We start from the raw sequence: 25,455 nt of genomic DNA, 5'->3' as shown, positions 1-25,455 counted from the left end.
GGCCTCGGAGAAGGCCGAAAGCTCAAACATTTTACCGTATAAGTGTCCTTTTAATGCTATGTAAAAGGAAGTGCAATGTTTGCATGACAAAAGATAAGTATTGTTTTTTGATAGGCAATTTGCGTGGGAACGAGGTGAGGGGGCAATGAAGGGATGCAGGGAGAGGGTAGTAGATCTAATAAGTAGACAGGTTTTACATCGGGGGCGGTTGCAAGTAGAGGAAATATTAGGAAATTTGTCACGGGGGGCGCCGAAGGGTTGGTGGATCTCAGGTTTTGAAGACTGGCGGGTCGTCTGTCTGGTATGTATTGGGGTAATAAGGATGAGGTCGCGTCATTGTCATGTAAAATTGGAAACCGTTCTTTAAGGAAGGTTTTCAGTCTGTGTGATCCGGGGTAATAGGTGGTGCAAAGGTTGAGTCCTGTGTCAGATGTGGGCTTGTTTTTATGTGGTGTGTGTGGTCGGCTGGAGCGGTGGATTTTATTTTGTAGGAGCTTTTCTGGGTAACCGCGTTTGACGAGTGCAAGATGTAGATTATCAAGGTATTTGTTGAGAGAGGCTGTGGTGTTGCAAATTCGATGCAGCACCACAGCACATCTGCACAGAGTGCCTTGCCCGGGAATCGAACCCGGGCCCTCTGGTCAGCGGTCCAATGCTCTACCCCATGGACTACCGCGACCTACATACATATATGTATATATTTTTTATGGTAATCTACCGGTTAGGGTAGGTTTTTGGATGGACACCACTGCCAAACAAACATTTTATTACTCCTAACAAAACACAAAATCTTTCATCCTACTCCATATAAGGTCCCTCTTCATCTCTGAGTACCCCCTCCCTCCCTTCATCCCGTCCAAAATCACTATCCTGTTCCTTCCCTTTCCTCTTTTGCCCAACATTCTCCCCTCTATCACAGTCTTCAACATCCCACTGCCGGTCAACACCCCCTTCATCCACTTTTCCTGCCTCCACAGGATTTCTCCCAACAAACCCCTCTCTTTGCCTATCATACCAAGTACTTCCTCATTTGTTTTCGTCTCTGTCCATTTCACCTTCTCCATTCTTCTCCACACCCACATTTCAAAAGCCTCCAATCTACGTCTATCCCCCTGCTTCAATGACCACGTTTCCGCGGCGTACATAGCTACGCTCCATATCAAAGTTTTTACGAGTCTTTTCTTAATATCCTTACTCAACGTCCCTGTCATCAACTCCCTCCTCCTTGTGAAAGCCTCTTTGCCTAGCGATATTCTTCTCCTTACATCCCTACTACTTTGACCCTGTTGGTCCAAAACACTACCGAGATACGTAAACTGTTCTACCTGCTCTAGTTTTTGCCCTCCTATTTTAATTTTAAGATTGGCCTTTTTCTTTCTAGAAAACCGCATAACCTTTGTTTTATTAATATTGATTTTCATCCCATACCTGTCGCACTGAATTTCCAATTCACTCAGCATTGCTTGCAACCCCTTGGCTGACTGACAAACTAAAGCTTGGTCATCAGCAAACCTAACTGATTTTACGAATTCCCCGCCCACTTTCATTCCTACCTCGAGTTCTTCCAATGCCTCTTTGATCATTTCCTCTGCATACAGGTTGAAACGCAAAGGTGATAATGGGCAACCTTGCCTTACACCCCTTCCTAACACTGCCCATCCGGGCTCCCCGTTCACAACTCACACCTGAGCAGTCTGAGGCAAGTACAGGTTGCGGATTAGCCTCCTATCCCTCCAATCTATTCCTATTTTCTGCTATATACTCATTAGTTTTTCCCAGTTCACTCTATCTAACGCTTTTTCGAAATCTACGAAACATGCAAATACCTCCTGGTTGTATTCTATACTCCTATCGATTAATAATCTCATTACTGTAATGGCATCACGCGTACTTCTCCCCTTCCTAAACCCAAACTGATCATCCCCTAAGTAATCATTTGCCCTACTCTCTATCCTTTTGTTTATGATCCTGAGAACAACTTTAGCTGCGTGTGATATCAAACTTATCGTCCTGTAGTCCTCACATGATTTAGCCTTTACCTTTTTCGGAATAGGAACTAAAACTGATCTCTAAGTCTTCCGGCCAGATTCCCTCCTCATAAATACTACGAATTAGCCCATATAGCCTCTTCCTCCCACATTTTCCTAAACATTTCAATAGTTCCGCGGGAATGTTATCCACCCCCACGGCCTTATTTAGTTTCATCTCCCTTGATGCCCTATCTATCTCATTCTCTAGTATGCCTGGACCTAAGCTGTCTTCCTCTACGTCATATTCTTTTTCAATATTTAACTTTGTTGGTCTAAGTGGATCTTGCCTGCGTCAACCTTACCCGCCTTATCTCTAACTGTTAGCATAGATCTCCCTCTCCTAATTCCCGCTAAAGATTTAATTTTGCTGTACAGTGCACCGATTTCACCTTTCCTCTGCAGAATTTCCATATCCTCGCACTGCATCTTCCACCATGCTTCTTTTGCTTTATTTGTTGCCCGCCTCAACTTATTGTTCAATTCTTTGTACTTCATTTTGCCTAATTCTGTATTTACGTTCTTCCATTTTCGCCGCTCATCCATCTTTGTAATCATCTCATCCGTGATCCATGGTGCCCTAGTCCTTTTATCGTTAACGGTTCCAATAGTTTCTTTTGTGGCTTTAGACAACCGTTTCTTGATACTTTCCCATTTTTCTTCGATAGTACTTAGCTCTTTACCATCCTCCATGATTCCTCTACCGCTTGTTTGCACTCCTTCCTTTTCAAACCATTTAATACTTCTATTTTTCTTTTTCTAACCCGCCATCCCTGCCTTATCTTTTTGAAACGGACGCCACATGTCATAATAAATAAATTGTGGTCAGAGTCCGCATCCGCTCCCGGGAAGCTCTGCGAATTTAACACACTGTTCCTAAACCTGTGTCTAACCAGAATATAATCTAGCTGATACCTTTCTGAGTCACCTGGCATTTTCCATGTATACCTGCGTCTTTGTGGTGTCTAAACCAAGTGTTGGTGACGACTAACCCCTGTTTCCTGCTGAACTCAATTGCTTTCTTCCCGCGGTCATTCCTCGTGGCTAAACCGTAGTCCCCCACCTCATCACCATCTCTTCCCTCGCCTACCGTCGCATTCCAATCCCCCATCACTATCAAATGTTTCCCTGCAGGAACACACTCGATTATGTCCTTTAACTGATCGTATATCCTATCGTCCTCTTCTTCCTTATGGTTGCTCGGTGGCATGTATACCTGAATAATAACCAATTTCGTCGGTTCTGCTTTTATCTCTACTAGTAATAATGTATCCGTTACCTGCTCTATGTTGACTACGCTTCATTCTACCATTTCATTTATTACAATGGCAACCCCTCGTAGGCTCTCGTCCCCGCCGCTCTCTATTATTCTATATCGATCACTCCAGTGATCCCCGCTATCCTTCCATGTCACCTCGCATAGACCTAAAATATCTATATTTCCCCCTTCCATCTCTCGCTTAACATTCTCAAATTTCCCCGTCCTCATCATTGTCCTAACATCCCACGTTCCTATTCTAACTAAATTGGTCTTCTTCTTTTGCGTCTTCTGTCCTGCTGCTGCTGGTTTTCCCCTGCAAGGGTTTCGTGGGATGACGACCTCGGAAGCCTTGCCTCCCCCGCTGCCGGGCACGACACACGGCCGATTGGGCCGAGCCCCGTAGTTGCCGGGACTCAAAATCTCCTTAGTGGCCATCATATTTATCTTGGGAATGATAATTGAGGTGGTTTCCCGTTGCCTTCCTCAATAGTGTTTTTAACGTGACACCATCACTTACTGGCCACCCCAATGTGGTCAGACGCCATTGCAGCCGCCTAACTGAGGAACCGACGCTGCGTGGACTACCTTTCGTTTGGCTCCTAACCTTCGATCTATCTGGCATGGGTGACCCTACCAGCAGCAATTATGATTACTCCCGACAGCGCAGCTTTAGGGGTCATCGGAACGCACAAGCCTTTCCACCACGTCAAGGCTGTAGTCCAGGGAGGATATATATATATACATTTATATTTATACTCATTCACATGGAAATAGATTTAAGGAAAAGGGATGGGAACACATATAAAGGACGAAAACAGGAGAGGTGGGGAAGGCGGAATCAGGCAAAGCACAAGTGTGAATGAGTATTTTTTCGCCGTTTGGCGGGATTTCGTGTTTGAATGCGCGCGCGTGTGTGTATATATACAGGGTTCGTCCGGAAAATAAGTGTACTGACTCCTGGGCTGGGCGCGCCTGGAGCGGCCATCTGACGGGCTGCGATTGGAGGGGGGTATGTTGGCAAGCGACGCTGAAAAAGGCAGTCGGCTCCCAGCTGTGGTGTAGTGAGGAGCTCTATAACGCGAACCTCCACGCTCGACCCACGTCACGGAACGCGATGGCGAAGCAGCGTTATTCCATCAAATTTGCGGTAAAGCTTGGGAAATCGTCTACCGAAACTGTCGGTATGATTAACCAGGCTTACGGGGAGTCAGCCATGTCCAGAAACATGATCTTTCGGTGGCACAAGATGTTCGTGGAGGGCAGAGAAGAGGTCGACGACGAGTCTTCGAGAGGTTCCCGATGATGCCTTCGCGGGAGCGTTCCAGGAATGGGAACGCCGCTGGAACAAGTGTATCGACTCACAAGGGTCCTATTTTGAGGAATATTAGCTTAAGATATGTAAAAGTGTAATAAATTTTTTTCCTGAGCTCAGTACACTTATTTTACGGACGAATATTTATATAATTATGTATATATATATATATATATATATATATATATATATATATATATATATATATATATATATATATGTATATATATATATGTATATATATATATGGATATATATATATGTATATATATATATATATCTGTTCTTTATGAGATTATATGCTTTAACGTCACCCTTCTCTCCTCTTCTTTTACCCAGGGCTCGTGATAAGCAATTGGTGCGTAATATGCAGCGTCGTCATAACTGTATGGTGTACGTATGATGCTGCGGGTCGTTCCTGGGTCAAAATGAAGAAGTACCAGAGGAGTGTCCGTGATGCCCAGCAGTCTCGCTTCCAGTACAAGAGATCCGGCAACAGGAACAGAAACTGGAGACAGAGGTTCGTATCCCCTCTCCTCACTCTCTTCCCGTCCACGGAGGGGAATGGCATTCCTCGGGGACCCTAAGTGCTCCATCACCTGCTGAAGATTTTCATAGGGAAGAATAGGGAAAATGTTATTCCGTTGATGGATTGGTGAAAAATTAGGAGACGAACCAATTCCACGTTTAATGTTTTCTTTCCGCGATCCACGTTTCGTTAGAGCGAGGCATCATCGGGTGGGAATATGCTGCGGTGGAGCGATATCTGGCGTGGATGCAGGAGAGGTAGGGAAGGCCCTTTGGATCACTTTAAGTTGTATATTTCGTCAATTCTTGAGCAGGCGAAATAATTCCTCGACGAGAATGCGAAATTTGGTGGCAGCATTTATTAAAGAGTAAGAATGTATCACTTTTAACGGGACCATTTTTCCTGAAGTAATAGATGAATAGAAGCCATTCCTCCTCCTCCTAACGGAATGTACCAATTGCTAATTGCATTGATATATAAGATATACAAGGTGGGGCGGCCTTTAGCCGGAGGAACTGGGTTCAAATCCCGTTTGTCGCCGTTAGACAACCTCATGGCCGTGTGATTATCTGGTTACTTTCATTTTATAGGAAACCGAGTTGTCCTCTGAGACAGCAGGAATAAGGATTATTGCGGGCTAATCAATGTGCCTTATATGTATATGTCACCCTGAGATTCTTGGTATTCATTATTTGTATGACCAGCCACTGTATTTTTAACTCAGCAGGATTCAGATGAATTTAGGAGGCGAGAGTGTGATATGAATGGAACGAGTAATCACAACCCCCTTCTGCAGATGCGTTCTTATGAAACTTTCGTTTGATGACAAAAGGGCATCATGTCCAGTGTCGTGCATGATAAAATGAAGTCTAATGTTGATTTTGGAATGGCCTTCAGCTCGCGCGTCGCATTACTCTGAATCGTCTCGAACCGCTTTCCTTTGAGCGCCATTTTCAATTTTGGGAACATCCAAAAGTCGCGGGGAGCTGTCTGGACTGTACGGAGGAGGCTGGCGAAGCTGTATGTACAATCTCCTGTGTTTCGCCAAAAATTGCTGCACAAGGTTCGATGAATGCGCTGGCGCGTTATCGTGGTGAAGAGGCCAGTCACCGCTTGACCAGAGTTTTCTTCTCACGGCACCACGCAATCTTTTCAGCACTCCAACTTTATATTCTTTGTTGATCGTCTGACCTCTTGGAGCAAATTCGCAGTGCACGACACCCTCGCAATTAAAAAAATAATAAAAAAACCTCTGGTCGGATACTTTTCGGACACACCGCATCGTCAGCAAGCATGGTACCCTTTTCCTGAATTCCTCTGTCCTCCCATAATTTCTCTTGCAACCCATTTGGAGGAATTTTCTCCTCGACCCCTGGTGTGAAATTTTTTCTTTGATTCTTGTGTATGCGGTATCTAAGGTTACGAATAAAAATGTGATTGGAAAAAGTAATGAGCTGGAGGCAGCAAGATCGATCGCTGGAAAGTGAATGAGATACGAGATAGTAATCAACCGTGCGCTTTTCGCTTCATTACATTCGCCAGCCGCCCTTTTGTGGTTGCCAGAAAGAGAAAATAAAAGAGGGCAGGCAGCACGACAACCCAAGTCTAAAATCCCTACGCCACTCGATAGCCGCGAAAATCATTGTGAAATCAATGTGTAGTCGATGAGGTGAGGAGATATTCTCCCGCGGTGACTCCCGCATTCATATCAAATACGGACAGAACATGCTGTTGCACTGCAAAAACGATTTGCGTTTGCGTTGGAGGGAACTCGGGAAGGGAGGCTTCCTCTCGTGACGATCCGTGCGGGTATTGTGTCGATATTTCGAAACGAAACGCGAAAGTGAGACAAATGAATACATCCGAAGCGAAAGAGCATTCAAACCCGCGTGGAGTTAGCTTTCATTTGGCAATTTATATCCTTTCAACCTCCGGGACTAAATATTTCCCGTTAGCCATATAATCAACATGGTAGATTGAAATAAATACGTTGGTAGCATGAATGGGGGAAATGCTTAACAAATTTAAACTGAAATTTGGGTGTCATCCTTCAATTCTAGGTGCACTGTGTAGGAAAAATGAATACATATACGAATGTACATACACTAGACATAGCCCACGAACTATGATTATAATATTCTAATTTTTAATGCCAGATAACCGTAGTTTTAGCATTAAACAATGGGCTGACTATACCTGTATTAAATAATACATATTTCCTTAAGCCGTAAAGGGTTTTTTACACCACTGTTAAAGTAAAAAAGAAGGGGAATAGTGAGATTGGTGTGGTGATTGACGGAGAAAGTTAATCCGTCGCCAGTGGTCAGACCCACATTTAAAATATTAAGACGCTCACATTTACACGGGGGGGGGGGGTATTTCCTGAATAGGCTGACAAGGTATTTGACCCTATTGCCAGAGACCGTATTCGGGAACTTACAAATACACCCACACAGTCACATTAGTTAGCCCAAAGTGGTTTACGGGGAATTTTTTCCTCGTCAGAGACCGGCTCTGGGCTACTTTAACCACTTACGTGTTAACCAGGAAGATACCGAAAAGGTTTGCGAAGAAATTGATCCGAAAACCAAAACCGAAACTGGTAGGGAATTAAGCCTTCCAGTCAAATGAAATAAACAAATGCAAAAAAAGAAGGAAGACAAAATATCACGTAAAAACTAAGGAAATACGATGGTGTTAACTGCGGGTACGTGTATATACGCGGCCACAAAGTGGTCCTCTTCAGCGCTCTGAAGGAGAGAAACGACTGCAACACAAGGTTGAAGTAAATCACCGCACCAATCGTAATTTTCCCCTCCTTTTTCACTCTTACAGTGGTGTAAACAACCCTTTACGACCTCAGGAAATATTATTCAATGTACTTAGTCTAATAAGAGGCCGTGAGAAACTCAATTTGTCCTTTCCATTAAACAATTGAGTAAATCAGAACGGTGAAGTGACATACTGGAGTAAAACAGACACTTTATTTATTGTGAAACTGTTTACGAAACGGGTGATTAAATTTTAGGTTTACTGCGCCAAAAATCTCATTTGAACAGTCCCACAAGAATGAGCTCCAGGATGGAAACAATGCCAACATATTCTAATTTTCATCACCATTGTTTGGATTATAGAATATGTATGTTTTGTTTCTCCATTGATCATTTGAGGGTGGCGTACCCAGGAGGGGACTGCTAAGGAGCTCGAGGGCATGGTCCGATTACAAAACGAGTGGGAAGGTGGGGAGGGGACATCCAGGGGTTTCGAACCCCTGTGGTGCGGGATATTTAAGTGTAGCAATCCCATCTCTACTTTGAGTGACGTGACGCGACGAGACGCAATGTCACAATCGGAGTGGACCAATCTCATGTATTTACATGCATGTAAATGTGTGCGCTCTTTCACGAGGTGCTTCGTCGAATGAATGCGTATTATTTTCTTGACTTGGCAAGTTATTGTTTGGCGAATTTGAAATTTCAGTTGACCTCAGGCGTTCTAACCGAATATTTCATAGACTTTGAGAGACGAAGGCAGTGTTTCTTGGCATCCCCATTTCTCTTCTTTTAATTATGCAAGTATTGTGTAATTGATAGATGTTGACACACTAATGTTCTTGTGTAATTTTTAGGAAAGTAATTCGTGCCTATCAAGACAGTTGGGATCATCGATGTCGTCTTTTGTTCTGCTGCATGGGAAATTCTGATCGGAGTCGGGTAAGTTATCCATCAGTTAACTTCTGGATGGATGTAAAACTCTTTAGTGTCAACTTTACTTTACTAGTGCACTACATTCAATTGTGCACCAAATCGATATGCAGGTCAAGGTTGCCTTGTTTAATGGTTACAGCGGGCACCACTGAAGAAAGTTTTTGGGAAATTTACCTTGAAAATAAAATCTACTTCAGGATTCACTTCCATTAAAACCTACAAGTTGGCATAGTAGTACTAAATGACTAAGAAAAATGAGAAACATGATCAACTGTTGTAATCTGTAGCAGGAGTTGGTGATCAATATTTCAATTAGAAAACGCGAAAAGTAAATTATGTTTCCGATTCGGAAGATCGCAGCAATACTAGAAAGGTACTTATGCACTTGGCAGGCATTATTTAACTCTGGGCTCAACTGTAAAATATACGAAAATGGGGCAAAGTTGTATAGAAGGAAGGCTACGAGGCTCGTACATCTTCATTCTGGATAGACATACATGTGCTCGTATATCATGTTCCCCGAGGACGAATTAAAAAAAATAGCTTGGTAAATAATTGATGAAGTAATTAGCTAAAATAATGGAAGTAATAAACTAAAATTCGCTTCATCTTAAGGGAATTCTATGGGTCACGCATACCTCTGTGTACGGTTTAATTTGGGGCGTGTGATCAATCTTAAGACCATGGAAAGCATTGTGTCATCGTAGTCTTTGAGCTTTCTCGCTACCCTAATTTTAAATTTGGAAAACTCGGGAGAAACATCCTGCGTGAGTTAGAAGCAGATGGGATAATTATCTTTCAGCAGGCGGAGGGAATGGATTTTATGCGCGATACATTACGAAAACAGTTGTCTAAACCTGCTGGCAAAAAGGTTTGAATGTGCGCTAATTTTTCGAATCACTTTCGAAATGTTTACTTTAATGCATACATATTTAGATTATGTTGTCATTATAATGGTTAAGTGGCAACTATGACCAACCGGGGCTTGTTAAGTTTCCCTTCCTCGATTCAACTCGTTGTATGAAGCGAGCCCCGAAAGGATTTCAGCCGGGGTGAAATGGCAGGCAGCCTACCATCTCCGAAGCGACGCGGGCCACTGCCAGCTCAGGATGCAACGAACATTAGCAGTCGCATTCCAGCCGGCCTTAAACGAGAGGATTACTCTATGCGCGATTGCAATTGCGTGAATTTAGTGGGTTTCCCGCAGGTATACTAGTTCAAGGTGGCATAGCATTAATCCGTGATGCATGGGTCTAAATCTTCCGTTCATAATGAATGAAATGGAGAAAACTTGATATTTTTGAAATTGACGACAACTAAGGTCCACTGCTAAGATAGTTATCTGCTACTACGATATTATTATTTTGTTTTAATTCTTTATCTGTGGAATTCGTTTTTTTTATGGAACTCAACTAAATTATCTAAAATACCAAGATTTGAGATATTTCATCGTTGAAATTGAATCCTTAAGAAAATAGATGCAAAGCACTGCCCCAGGCATAAATGAGGGACCTTATGCTGGCGCGTTGATGAGGAAAGACTAACTTTGCAGATTCCACCGGATGATGTTGCCTTGCGACGAAACTATGGATGTGTAAAATAAAAACTCCAGTGAACTCGGTAAAGTTAGCCTTCCCTACTAAAATCAGATGCATTTTTCAAATGCGAAATAAGAGTGCCCTCCCATTCTCCTCTTACCCACTTATGCGGTGCGTCTTTCGCGTAGTCAATTAGAAGGGAATCTGTCATGTTAGTAAATTAAGTATCGTCATGAGAGCTTTGGAGAAATAAGACTGCCAATTTGTAATTACATGTGTTTATGAAACTGAGATGACTCTTCCTGGAATGCTCTTTGTTGGTATGCATTGTAACTTTAATAGCTGGAAAAATATGTAACATATTGTTGTTCATTGAGAAAGATATAAGGGAGTCCGAAATTAATTTTTACATTGTCACTTTGATCAATTGTTTGTACTCGAACTAATTAAAAATAAATTGTTAAACTTGATTTTAATAAAATCAAACTTTTATATTTGAAATGCAACTCTCAATTAACCATTCTTCATAATTTCGATCTCTTTTTCAGAACTCATTTGCAGATATTGCTCGCCTTCTGTCTGATTTTTTTCGTGATTTAGATGTTGTTCCTTCAGATGTTATAGCTGGACTTGTCCTCTTGAGGAAATCACAGAAGCAGAGGAGGCAAGCCATCATAGGTCAGGTGAGGAGGACTTATATCTCATGCATTGAATATCCACATGCTATTGTTTCTTGGGATGTTAAAATTTCAAATTCATAAATTGCTTTTAAGTACTTTTAAAACATCGTTAAAATTACTTTCTCCCTCTCTCTCCTTATTCGTGTGTGTGTGTAGATGCATACATTTTCCATACTTCAGACCTGTTGTTATTATTATTATTATGTGCAGTGTGCGATGTTTACCAATGATTAAAAGCAAATTGATATAAAACTCTATTTTTCCCAGTCCCACATGCAAGAGTAAATCTCTCTGTTAGAGATTGTTTCAAAGGCATGCTCCTTTTCAACATTAGTGGACTATGGCCACATTATCTCTGAGTCATTGTCTGTTTTCCTTAAACCTCCATTCAATTAGTACCATTAATAAAATAAGCAGAGTAATGAGGTGAGCATAATAAAGTAACTCGCCACTGGCTGTCAGGCTACATAAATAAAAATCTTTATAACTTCTCTACCAGCACAAATGACATGGTATTTTTGAGTATTGCCTTGCTACCTTGAGGAAAATTTTCAAAAAAGCATTTTAATGTTTTTCATAAGCCTTTTATGTTGTTGAAGGTTATATAAATTGGATAAAAAACTTAGATTAAGCCATTTTAAATAAGATCAGTTGATGGCATCATTATGTGTATGTGTTGTATTTTGTACTTAAAATGTTTAACAGTTTGAATAATTAAGTATCTTTCACTCCTCACATGCTCTGGGTGTTTTACAGTTATTGGTCCTCATTTTGATATTGCAGCAGTCGATGGAATACAATTAGACATGGATTTTTTTTATTGCAGAGGGTGGATGGCACGTATGATTTCCTCTCGGGAGCTGCAGTCACATCGTCTACTAAATTTGTGGCCCTGAGTGACCCTGCCACCTTAGAATCTTTTCAGGAAGTGGTTCATTACATGTCATTTGCACTGGCTGCATATGGCTGGCCCATGTATCTCGTGACTAACTCTGCCTCTGCTATCTGCTCTCTCTGCACTTCATTGAGGTGAGCACACACTGCTTCATTCCTTATATTTTTTAATTAACTATAATATTATACTATTACATGATCCTTTCCATCGCACTTTTGCACTTATATTTGTGGGCACGGAATCTGTGAATCTTCGGATGTTGATTTATTCACTCTGAATCTCAAATGAAAACTCAAATTTTGCAGCTGCTTTGTGCTGACATAATTTTTTCCCAAGTATTTCCCAGCACCACTCATAATACCAAGAAGCTGATGCTAATGGCATAATTCTGGGATCTCAACCTCAACAACTACAGAGCTCGGAGTAAACCTATGATTATTGCTATGGAAATCAAAGAATTAAAATAGTATAGATTTTTGCCTGAGTTGTTATCACTTGATATTTATGTTCATTTGCACACGCATATAATGTTTCAACATAATTTGAAAGTAAAGGTTATAGATACAGTGAGGTGGTTGAAATGGGATCTATTCCTGTTGTTTATTTTTTGTACCTTTTGCTGGTCGAATTTTATTTCTCTAGCATATTCTCATTTACATATATATATATATTGTTTGACTATTCTCCACAGTTAATTATAATTTATTCTGCGTCTTTTAATCTGGTTTCTGCGTCCCTAACAGCAGAGATGCTGACTCAGTTATCCAGACTGCATCTCTTCACTCTCGATTTGTTTGCCTATGGGTGCTACCCATATATATAATCCTTAGCTGGATAATCTTGGACAGAGATGACTGAAAATATCCATTATAAAAGCATTGCATTGGGCTAAGCTCAACACAAAAGCTTATTCTTATTTTGTTACATGTCCATTGGTGATAATTACTGTCACTTAGTCATGTTTTGACCCAGTCTAACGAACTCCATTCATTTTATTTTAATTATCATTGCCTGTCTATTTCTAATTTTGTATTCTCCAAGTAAATCCCCAAAATCTTTAGATATGATTGAAAAAAGAGTACAGTGTAAGTGCTGCCCTTTCAGTTTTGAGACAGTGAATGACTGAATAACATATTTGGGAATATTTCAGAGATGGAATGGATATTTCAGAGCGGGTAATATCTCTGAAATATTCCCAAATATGTTATTCAGTTATTCAATGTCTCAAAACTGAGAGGACAGCAATGATTTAGAATAATATACTCATGTGAATATGAGTGCTAATAAAACCTAATGAAATGAATTCCAGTCTCAGTACACCAAAGAGTCCAAATGATGAATAAAATTGCAAGAGTTTAAAATCAGATGAAAATGCATTTTTCTGAAACAGGTTTCCTCTCTCTCTCCTCTATGCTTCATGGGTTCCAGAGAGACATTATCACTTTAATTGAACCTGATATGAAGTAATTAATAATTATCTAATATGTCTCGACTTCATTATCCTTGATCAAAAATGAGTAATTGAAGTTCAAACAAAGAAGGATGAAGACTCATCAATAAGATCTAAGAGACATCCATTTGAGTTGGTTGATGTTCTTGTTGATGTGATTTATTCATTTATTAGCACTGACATGTATGCACTATACATTTCTTAGAGACAATTTAGATTTCAAATAATTAATTTCATTAAAGGATTATCAGTAATCTATTGGTTAAAGTAGGTTTTTGATGAACACACACTACGAAATGATACAACAGTGACTATCTCCTTGCCTCTCTTAAGGAAACAACCCAACATCCTGATCCACAGCAAAGTCCCTCTTCGCGTTCGCTTACGTCCTTCCTCTCTTCATTCCATCCAACATCCCTATCCTCATCCTGCCCCTTCATCTTTTGATTGACTACCATTCTCCCCTCTATCACAATCTTCAACATGTTACTATACATGTAATTATGCTAGGACTTAATATATATATTTAAATTTTTGGATGATTAGAAATAATGATGATTTGCTGCCCTGCTTTAGGTGTTGTGCCTGCGCTCCGTGCTGTTACGGAAGACTGTGCAAGAAAGACAAGGATCAAAACGCCGACCCTGAAATAGTGGAGGACAAATGCCACTGTAACTATGCTGCACTCCAGAAGATAATGGAGGCTGATGCCTCAGGGCGGAGGAATAGAGTGGTGGCCATTGACGGGGATGCGGCCGGAGTCGGGGTGAAAGAGTGCAGATCGGGAAAATGCTGTGTTGATGTTGTCTATGCAACGTACCATGTTGACGTTGGGGAGACCCCATTCTTTGTTGCCGTTGATTACAATGAACGGAAAGTTATAATCAGCATTCGAGGGACTCTTTCAATGAAGGTTTTAGTCTTTCTTTCTGCTTGAATAAACATTGGTCGTGACAGGAATGACCTGAATGTTCCATGATAAATTTACTTTTTTTCTTGTCTTTAAGGATGTGATAACTGATCTTAATGCAGAAGGAGAGCCTTTGCCGCTTGAACCCCCGAGAGACGACTGGCTTGGGCATAAGGTAACGGCCTCTTGATCCTAAAAATTATATTCCATGGAGAAAAACAACAATCCATGGCAATCAATGTCCACTTGAGTTTAGAATATGAAAAATATGTCCCTTAACATCAATAGGAAGAGTTTGAGGTGGTGATGCCATGAGAGAGTGGAATGAAAGATAAGGAAAGGACTGTTAGATTGTGCGCTGAGAGATTGCTTACTTAAGTAAGCATTAATATTAAATGCATAAGTAATAAATTAATTGAAAGTAGGGCATTAAAATCAACTAGTTCTGAATTTATCATCATTTAATCTTGCAGGTTGTCATTGATTATTCCATATATCACCATTATGTGTGTGTGTACCTGAAATATAATTCATTATACATATATTAAGTTTTGTTCCTCTAAAAGTATCTAGTTCCATGTAGCTTTGATTGTAAATTTTTTTTTGTGATTGATATTAATATTTTGATGAAAGATGCATTAAAGTGACGATTTGAACATTGTTTTTTTCATGTTTAGTGCGGTGGTTATTGTGCAAATGCTTTCTTTCTGTTTAGTGTGGTGATTATTGTGGAAAAATCACTTTTGGTTCAAGACTAAAATTTCAATGATTGGCGAATACAGAGGTCTTTCAGTGATGGCCAACAGATCAAGGTTTCATATTTCTCCCAATGATGAATTTGCTAATTAGTGGCATGGAGTGTTCCATTCATATTTATTTAGGTGGTGCAACAGGAATGAGAAGTTGAAATGGATTGGAATGGTTGCACACAATCACTGTAATGTAGGAGCCATTCATAAATTACCTCAAGCTGATATTGCTCTGTTTGTGATGCTTGAGGATCGAAGTTACTATGGAGAGAATTTGTATATTTCGTAGACATTTTGACCCAAGAACAAAAGTTCATCTTTTCTCATCTAGTTACATTCATATGTTCATCTTGGATTTTTTATTCACTATAGATTAGCATCAAATTCTTCTATTCTTTTAATTAATTAGGTCAAAAAGATTCCATCTTGTTGGCTTGTCCTTGCATATTAACTCCATATATTAAGAAAAACCAAGTATTTTGTAATGTAACAAGTACCTATCCCCATAGGCAATGCAATAATTATACAGTGTACCAGTAAAATTAAAGGTTTATAGACTTCAAAACAGATGTTTGTAAGTGTAATTTACTGAAATAAATAAGAATGGTAACATCAGGAGTGAAAATCCTTGGACAGGTTCCCCTTCAGCCAAGCAGTAGGGTCTGGGATTCATTCTGGGAGATACTGCAAATTACTGCAATATGTTAAAACAATTGATTGCATTTCTTTGAACTTGCATGTTTTCATGATGATTGGTCAGTAAGGCTGCTTCTGTCCACAGCTTCGATCTGCATCTGCCTGCCGACTCCTCCCATTGACATTTTCATTCCAGGAAAATTTTCCCTGGACATTGGCTTTAACATTTTTATAGCTGCTCAGAGAAATATTTCTGTAAAACAAATGATCCCTCCAGAAATATTTTTATAATTTACGATGTCATCATGAGACCTCTATTTTAGTTTTTTAAATGAGTAGTAAGGGGCCATGGTAGTCCAGGGGTAGAACATTGGACTACTGAGTGGAGGGCCCAGGTTCAAGTCCTAGGCAAGCCTCAAGTCTAGGCACCCTCAGCTCCACCCAAGCTATGTGACTTTTTCGGGTACCAGATCTTCCTGGGAAACCATAACCGGCACAGGGAAAGGAACTGGCCCCCCTACCCTGATGTGTGAATTTTCACACGCCGTATAGGGGGCCTTAGTACTGGGTGAACACTACCATCACCTACCAAACCAACCTTCGGGTTGATTGCTGTGTTCATGATTTTTATATTTTGTACGTATACTTGTAGTATTGTGAATGTATTATTAGGTGGAAAATTGAAAGAGTTTTCGTCTCTTTTATAAATGAATGGTTCCACCACATCACACCTGAATCTGTAATTTATATGTTGTGTAAAAATATTTTTCACTCAGAAAAATAAGGAACCATTGAATGAAATTATGATGGACTTCCGTGATATCCTCTTCTATTCAAACTAGGTTACTTAAATTTGAATAGAATTGAATAATCGTATATAACCTTGAATATTTCATGATCTCTGGGTTAAGGTATATCAGTTACAACTAGCCCTTTTCTATTTCACTCATCATGTTGGTGATGACAACCATTGGATGATGTGTGTACTCTAGTGAGTACACTTTCCAGCTCTTGTGTTCAATGTGTGCATCGTATTTTCCCTCTTTAACAATGCATGTCAAGCACTCAATATATTTTCCTCTGATTTCAAATTTGACTTGGTTCTTTTGAATAAACAGTTGTTCCATTTTCCACTTTCTTGATTAGTAAGTGAGGTAGATATTTAAGCAAATGTAAAGGAGATAATCAAAATCATGTAACTACATTTTTTGAACAATTACTTCTTCAACTTTATCTCTTTCAAACAAAAATGGTGAAATTTAATCGCAATGTAGCTGATGTTGATAAATTATTGGAGTGTGTATGTATAATTTCTTTGGCTCAAAAAAGTGAGCCTTAATGCAGTTTGTTGTCACTAGATGCTCACTTTTAACCATAGATATTTTATAACCATTAATGATTTAACTGTAGATAACAGCTTACCAATTGTGAATTGATTCATTAAAGTGGCAAAATATCGAAGAAGGTTGACTGCTGGATATGTGGGTAATGGTGTAGTTATAATCGGAAATGTGTTCATTTAATGGTAATTGATGCTGCATAAGTTACTCAACATTTAAAAATTCTTGTAACAGATACCTAATCAACCATTGAACTACATTCTGAACTGCCTTTGTAGCACTATACTGGCTTTTGCAATTTATGGTAGAACTGCACTCTCTAAGATGCTAAAGCACTGTTACCTGCTTGCATGCTCTTTTATCTTTGACTTATATATTTCTTTTAAACTTACATAATTACCTTTGCATATAAACAATTATTTAATAATTGAAAGAATAAAATTTTCATTCAAAGTTTATTTTGTATTTTGATATTCTTTTTTTATAGTTATGTTCATAATGGTTATTATTATTATTAGATATCATATTTCTCTGTATAATATTTTTTGCCATTGCACCCCAAGTTCCCATATTTTACATGAAATCTTGAAAATGTTGAGAATATTTTGACTTAATAAGTGACCCACTCCCGATGCATAGCCACACAAACCATGCTCATTTCGCTAATCAGCATTGCAATTGACTTGAATTTGAAGTTGCAGAATTGATTAGCTCACCATTTCTGTTAGCCCTTAATCCATTTCTGTGTGCATCGGAGACAATCGCAGTTGTTTGATGGTTCTGAACGTATTTACTCTCCAGGGAATGGTTCAGGCTGCGGAGTACATCCGTAGGAAGCTGAATGGGGAGGGCATTCTGGAGCGAGCATTCTGCAGAGACACTTCTCGAGGGACACAAAGTTTTGGACTGGTCCTGGTGGGTCATTCACTGGGCGCAGGGACAGCTGCTATTCTTGCCATTCTAATGAGAGGAGAGTTTCCAGGACTTCACTGCTTTGCTTACTCACCTCCTGGTGGGCTACTCAGGTCTGTGGAAGCAAACAGGCGGCTTAGAGTTATTGCTTGTGAAAAACTATGCATTCAAACTATCTCATCTAACTATTGGCTATCGCATGCTGAGAATAGATATTGCTTGTTTGCTTAATTCAGATGAATTGCAAATTATTCATGCATGAAAATATCTTCTGTTCATCTTCAGGCTGTGGCTGGTACTTGAGCGAGTTGGTTGACTGTATATGTGCAAAAATAATTCTGAATTTTAATGTGTTAGATAGATTTATCTTTGAAGTATCCTAAGTTTCCTCTTAAAATGCTTGTGTTTAATGCATCCGTAACTTAGTTGTAAATTTCTCTGTTTAACAAAATTATTTTAATATTTCTGTGGGATCCTGAGAATAACTAGCTTGGTCTTTGATGACATTTTTTTCTTTGACATATTGTCTTCACTGCTTTCTGATGTTTTGCATCTAAACATCTTATTTTGCTCTAAAAGGGAATTAAAATACTAATAAAATTATCATTAACATGAAAAATTTTGGTATCATTTGATTATCAAAATTCATTTCTATATTTATTAGAGGTGATTTTTTGCAGATGCATAGTTTAATTAATGCAATGATTGTCATACTGATATTTCCTTTGAACAAAAGTAGAATTAAAAAAAATGAGAAATTTTGTCTCATCCATTTGCTATTTAGGTAATAGATTACTCTCAAAGTGAAAGCATTGCAGCCCTAACTTTTTACCCCTCCTCTAATCTCTGTGCAGAATATTAAACATTATTTCTTGACTCACAGCTAAATAGACAACAGCAGTTTAGAAGTGGAGAACTCTTAAATAATACATTCACCGATAGAGGTGAAAATTTTTCTATATTTCATTTGGTTTAAATGTTGCTGAAATAAATGGAAACCATTCATGTTTTTTAGTAGCTGCACATTCAAATAGAATTGTTTTGTATCTAAAATGATATGATTTTGCATGTTTTCAATGTGAAAAGGTATTTAGTCCCATTCATATTTATGCAAATTAAATCATTTAATACTACTCTGTCCTTTTTCCTTGGGCAAATCTGCCACCTTTGAATTTAAATGATGCATTGTGCTTCATTTTATCAAGCAATCTCATTGGAATGACCTACAAGTGTCCAGCATTGCTCTGTATATTAAACTATGCACTGAAGTGAGACGTCCTGCATTGCTGGTTTTTTGATAGGTTGTTCCATTAAATCAAGAGAAATACTTTTTGATTTTCCTTGAAGTTGAAACAATAGATGATGATAAATTTAAGTTTCTTTCACCATGTTTTGACTCTCAATTTACTCCAGTATTTTGCATGAAATCAGTGAAAATACATAAATCTGCATTGATCATTCTCTATGGAAATAAGGCGGTTTATTTTTATGAAGAACAATAAACTTGTAGTCCTCCTGTAGTCCACACATGATGTAGCCTTTACATTTTTCAGAATAGGAACTAAAACTGATCTCACAAAGTCTTCCGGCTGGATTCCTTCCTCATAAATACTACGGATCAGCCCATATAGCCTCTTCCACCCACATTTCCCTAAACATTTCAATAGTTCCGCGGGAATGTTATCCACCCCCACGGCCTCATTTAGTTTCATCTCCCTTAATGCCCTTTCTAGCTCATGGTCGAGTATGCCTGGACCTAAGCTATTTTCCTCTACGTCATATTCGTTTTCAATTTCTAACTTTTTTGGTCGAATTTCTCTACTATAAAGTTCTTCTATATACTCCTTCCATCTCTCTTGGATCTTTCCTGCGTCGACTATTACCTTACCCGCCTTATCTCTAACTGTTAGCATAGATCTTCCTTTCTTACTTCCCGATAAATATTTAACTTTGCTGTACAGCGCACCAATTTCACCCTTGCTCTGCAGACTTTCCATATCCTTGCACTGCATCTTCCACCATGCTTCTTTTGCTTTATTTGTTGCCCGCCTCAATTTACTGTTCAATTCTTTGTACTTCATTTTGCCTAACTCTGTATATACATTCTTCCATTTTCACCGCTCATCCATCTTTGTAATCATCTCATCCGTGATCCATGGTTTCCTAGTCCTTTTAGCGTTAACTGTTCAAATACTGTCTTTTGTTGCTTTAGACAACCCGTCCTTGATACTTTCCCATTTTTCTTCGATAGTACTTAGCTCTTTACCAACCTCAATGATTTCCTCTACAGCCTGTTGGTACTCCTTCCTTTTCAATCAATTGAATGCTTCTACATTCCATTTTATAACTCGCCGCCCCTGCCTTTTTTTTGAAACGGAAGCTACATTGCATAACAACTAATTTGTGGTCAGAGTCCGCATCCACTCCCGGGAAGCTGTGCGAATTTATCACACTGTTCCTAAACTTGTGTCTAACCAGGATATAATCTAGCTGATAGTCACCTGGCATTTTCCATGTATACCTGCGTCTTTTGTGGTGTCTAAACCAAGTGTTGGTGATGACTAACCCCTGTCTCCTGCAGAACTCAACTGCTTTCTCCCTGCGGTCATTCCTCGTGCCCAAACCGTAGTCCCCCACCTCATCACCATCTCTTCCTTCGCCTACCGTCGCATTCCAATCCCACATCACTATCAAATGTTTCCCTGCAGGAACACACTCGATTATGTCCTCTAACTGATCTTATATCCTATCTATCTCTTCTTCCTTATGGTTGCACGTTGGCATGTATACCTGAATGATAACAAAGTTCGTCGGTTCTGCTTTTATCTCTATTAGTAATAATCTATCTGTTACCTGAATCTAACAGTTTCAGGCTTAACTTGGTGGAATTCTTTCATGGTGAGGTGAAAGAAAGAGAAAAAGCCTTTATATGGACAATTGGGAAAGAAACTTCTTCGCCTTAAACCATCCCCTCCAAAAAAATGTGTTTTCCTGGTTCCGGTATGTGGACGACATCTTTTGTGTCTGGACGGGATCCCCCAGGCAATTAGACAATTTTTCAACCATGTTAAATGCTTTTGATTCTGCCATACAGTTCACGAGGGAGCTAGAAGCAGACGGTACTCTGAATTTCCTTGATTTGACGTTGAAAATAGTTAACCAAAGGTTCGACCTCTCGATATACCGGAAAAAATGCTACTCCGACCAAATTATCCACTCCACATCCAGGCACCACCATTCACAAAAACATGCAGCCTTCCATTCCATGTTACACAGAGCTTGCAACATCCCAATGTCAACTCACAACAAACACAGAGAACTCCGCATTATAAAACAGATTGCAGTCAACAACGGCTACCCTGAAACATTGTTTGACAACATGTACAACAGAAAACAAACGCAAATAGCTCGGAATTCCATATATCACACACCCAAACCGGACACGCACCAATGGCGAAGAATTCCTTTCCTTGGCCATCTCTCACTCAGGACACAACAAATACTCGCAAAAAACCATATCAAAGCCGCTTTTTACAATTCACGTACTTTAAAAAATATAATAGGTTCCACTAAAGACAAAATTGACGTCATGCAACACAGCGGAGTTTATAGACTCAATTGTACAGACTGCAACGCCATCTACATTGGACAGACTGGGAGAACTTTCGACATTAGGATTAAGGAACACCGTTCATGCTTCAGGAAGAAAGACAACAGATCACAATTCGCCAAACACCTCTTAGACTACAATCATTCCAGCAATTTCACAGCAGACATTTTACACACAGAAACGAAAGGTCGGCGGCTGAACGCTCTGGAGGAGTTGGAAATTTGGGAATCCCTTCAGTCCGGTAATCTTGAGGTGGTCAACGATATCCTTTACCTCTCGCGTTCCCCTCTCCTTAATTTCTTGAATACCACCCCACACCATCCCCTCCCCCACCAAGGCAGTGACAGTCACCGACCCTCCGTTAATGAGGGTCAACCGTTGCAAACAACCACCCCCCTTTGTACCGTCTGCATCCATTAGTTCCCCCTCACTTTCCCTTTCCCTTCACCCACCAATGATTGCTACCACCCCTCTCCCTGACTTCCCCTACCTGGCTCCTGGCTATATAAGTTGAATAATTTTGTTATGTTGTACCTGAAGATGATGCGCAGCATCGAAACCATGGTCGTGTTATATTAAAAAAGTGTGTGGAAGTGCAAAGTTGTTTTTTCTCTTTCTTTCACCTCACTATCTGTTACCTGCTCTATGTCGACTACGCTTCTTCCTACCTCTTTATTTAACACTATGGCAACACCTTGTTGGCTCTCTCTCTCTCTCTCTCTCTCTCTCTCTCTCTCTCTCTCTCTATATATATATATATATATATATATATATATATATATATATATATGATATTAAACTACTCATAGAATTAATTTATAATTCATAAGTGATTATTCAATAATCTATTTTTTTATACTTTCCACTTCCCAAGCATCTATTGCCTTTTTTCCATTAAAAAAAACCATAAACACAGTAATCAACCCGAAGGTCGGTTTAGTAGGTGATGGTAGAGATCACCCAGTACTAAGCCCTATACGGCGTGTGGAAATTCACACATCAGGGTAGGGGGGCCAGTTCCTTTCCCTGTGCCGGTTATGGTTCCCCAGGAAGACCTGGTACCCGAAAAATCACTTTAGCTTGGGTGGAGCTGTAGGTGCCCAGAGTGCCTTGCCCAGGAATCGAACCCGGGACCCTCTGATATTTACACCAATATAATTTAATATTTGCATGAATACAACAAACCTCTGAATCATATATATATATATATATATATATATATATATATATATATATATATATATATATATATATATATATATATGTATATATATATATATATGTATATGTATATATATATGTATATATGTATATGTATATATATACATATATATATACGTATATATATATACGTATATATATATACATATATATACATATATATATAAATATATATATATACATATATATATATATATATATATATATATATATATATATATATATATATACATATATATATATATACAAAGATATATATATATATATATATATATATATATATATATATATATATATATATATATATATATATATATATATATATACATATATATATATATACATATATACATATATATATATATATATATATATATATATATATATATATATATATATATATAATTCAGAGGTTTGTTGTATTCATGCAAATATTAAATTATATTGGTGTAAATAATGGAAAAAAGGCAATAGATGCTTGGGAAGTGGAAAGTATAAAAAAATAGATTATTGAATAATCACTTATGAATTATAAATTAATTCTATGAGTAGTTTAATATCCTTCTCTTGAAAATAGAACTTTGAATCTTTGCTTTTCTAATACCTTCATTCATTGGTGATCTGTTAAATAGCCTTAAGCCGAAATTTTAGAATTTATAAATAGAAAAAATTGGATTATATTGTAAAATCAGATTATAAATATCTCTGTGCAGTATTTTTATTGATGTTTAATAATGTGAAAATTTTCTCATTGTACATTAGTAAAATATATGATATTTTTGTTTTCCTTTTCTAGCTTACCAGCTGTGGAATATACCAAAGAATTCATTACATCTGTGGTTGTTGGCAAGGATGTTGTTCCTCGAATTGGCTTACATCAGCTTGAATCCCTTCGGACTGACCTTATCAAGACCATTCAGCAAAGCAAGGAGCCTAAAGTACAAAATGACGTTAAAAATAATAGTTTTTACCTCTCTCAAATTTCAATCTTAAAAAACTAAATTTTAGTTCATTATCCATTTTATTAAAGTGTTTTTTTTATTTGTATGTTTACACGTTTCACAAGGTTTAATGATTTTTTTTGTACATGTATGTTGCTGTATGAGTTATTTAATGCTAGACCATAGGAGGGATATATTTTCCTTGTTTTACGGGAGGTGAATGCCATTTGGCAGATTCATTGCCATGTGCCATTTCTAAATTATTTATTATTTTGGTTTATTCACAACAACATGTTTATAATAACATATATATCAATTCCCTTGGCTGTACTTCAGAATTATGTGCTGTGGCTGAAATTCTAAGTATATATACTTATATTCATCAGGATAAGGTCTTTTATTCCATTTATTGTTTCAGAATTGTAGGAATGTTGTACATTCTTATATTAGGTTTGTCATAGTCCTCTAAGTTGAAGAGAACTTTTGAGATCAGCATGAGCATCTCTTGAAATCAATTTCATCCTCATAAAGACGTGAATAAGTGTGAGCTGATTGCTTGTGTTGTGGATCTCTATGGATGATCAAGAAGGCACCAAAGGAGGCAAATCAGCATTATATCAATAGTGCATTCCAACACATCCAAGAATAGTTTGGAAAGTTTGAACCAAGTCAGGGAGATGACACCACTGGTGTAATTTAAAGTTATTTCTGTTAGAATCATCTCTTGCCGGAAGACGTCAAGTTTCAGCTATACCAGTAGACTTTTCTGTGTTTAGAATTGATTTTTAATGGATCAAGTTGAGTGATTTCCAAAAAAATAGGTGGAAAAGAATTTTTTGTGTTGATCAAACACTATTTAATGAAAGGCAAATCATCTCAGGAGGCTAAAGAGAAATTTGATGAATATTATGGTGAATCTGTGGCTTTGTTTGGAATACTTAATTAGTGGTTTTAAAATTTTCAATATGTCCATATGAGCTCAAGTGATGCTGAACATTTTGGATGACCCATGCAAGGCACTACCTGAAATCATTGATCAAATCAATTATCTGGTGATGTGTGATAGAAGAATAAAGGTGTGTGAGACTTTAATTACGGCAGGATAGATAATATTTTGCATCAACATTTGGACAGAAAAGCAATCCCCAAAGTATATGCCACGGTTGCTCACTGTTGGCCGAAAATAAAATCACTTGACCTATTACGAGACAATGGCTTGTATGCTGTTATCAGCAAAACCTTCAGGACTGCATGCATTTTATATTACTGTGGATGAAACATAGAAACACCTATGTATGCCTGAAACCAATGAACAGTGCAATCCATGGGTGGTTAGCAAGAAGTCTGCACCAAAGAAGGCCAAGACCATTGCTTCAGCTTCAGGAAGATTATGGTAACTATTTTTTCGGAATTTGCAAGGACTAATCTTAATTGATGATTGGAAAAATAGTGATACTATTATGAGGGCATATTGTGCATTGTTTTTAGACAAGAACTGAGCTGCGAGCAAAATGTTCTTGGTTGGCCCACAGATTAGAAGACCTTTTCCATTGTGTCAATGCACCTCCTATGCAGTAGTGGCTGTGAAATTGTTGGGAGCTATGATTCCAACTCATTTCCCATCCTCCTTATTCTTCATATTTGCCTCCCTTGGAGTACTAACCTGCTCTCCAGCATGAAGAAATGGTTGGTGACAAGGAGGTTATATTTGAACAATCAGGTGATTGCAGAAACATT

The 25,455-nt window shown here is 38.5% G+C and overlaps 1 protein-coding gene across 1 annotated transcript in view; it reads left to right on the top strand.

The window, feature by feature from the left end:
• The window catches only part of inaE (inactivation no afterpotential E), a 269,827-nt gene that overhangs the window by 230,527 nt on the left and 13,845 nt on the right, over nt 1-25,455 (top strand). The window contains exons 4-11 of the mRNA XM_071584708.1: nt 4,940-5,120; nt 8,758-8,842; nt 10,923-11,057; nt 11,881-12,083; nt 13,976-14,312; nt 14,407-14,484; nt 17,836-18,059; nt 23,574-23,715. Coding sequence (XP_071440809.1) covers nt 4,940-5,120; nt 8,758-8,842; nt 10,923-11,057; nt 11,881-12,083; nt 13,976-14,312; nt 14,407-14,484; nt 17,836-18,059; nt 23,574-23,715 — 1,385 coding nt within the window. The remainder of the gene's footprint in view (nt 1-4,939; nt 5,121-8,757; nt 8,843-10,922; nt 11,058-11,880; nt 12,084-13,975; nt 14,313-14,406; nt 14,485-17,835; nt 18,060-23,573; nt 23,716-25,455) is intronic.

This window comes from Hetaerina americana, unplaced genomic scaffold (genome assembly GCF_022747635.1).
Source record: "Hetaerina americana unplaced genomic scaffold, ioHetAmer1.1.p SCAF_2, whole genome shotgun sequence".
NCBI classification, from domain to species: domain Eukaryota; kingdom Metazoa; phylum Arthropoda; class Insecta; order Odonata; family Calopterygidae; genus Hetaerina; species Hetaerina americana.
The sequence above is the reverse complement of the archived record's forward strand: the minus strand, read 5'-3'. Positions and strand labels throughout refer to the sequence as shown.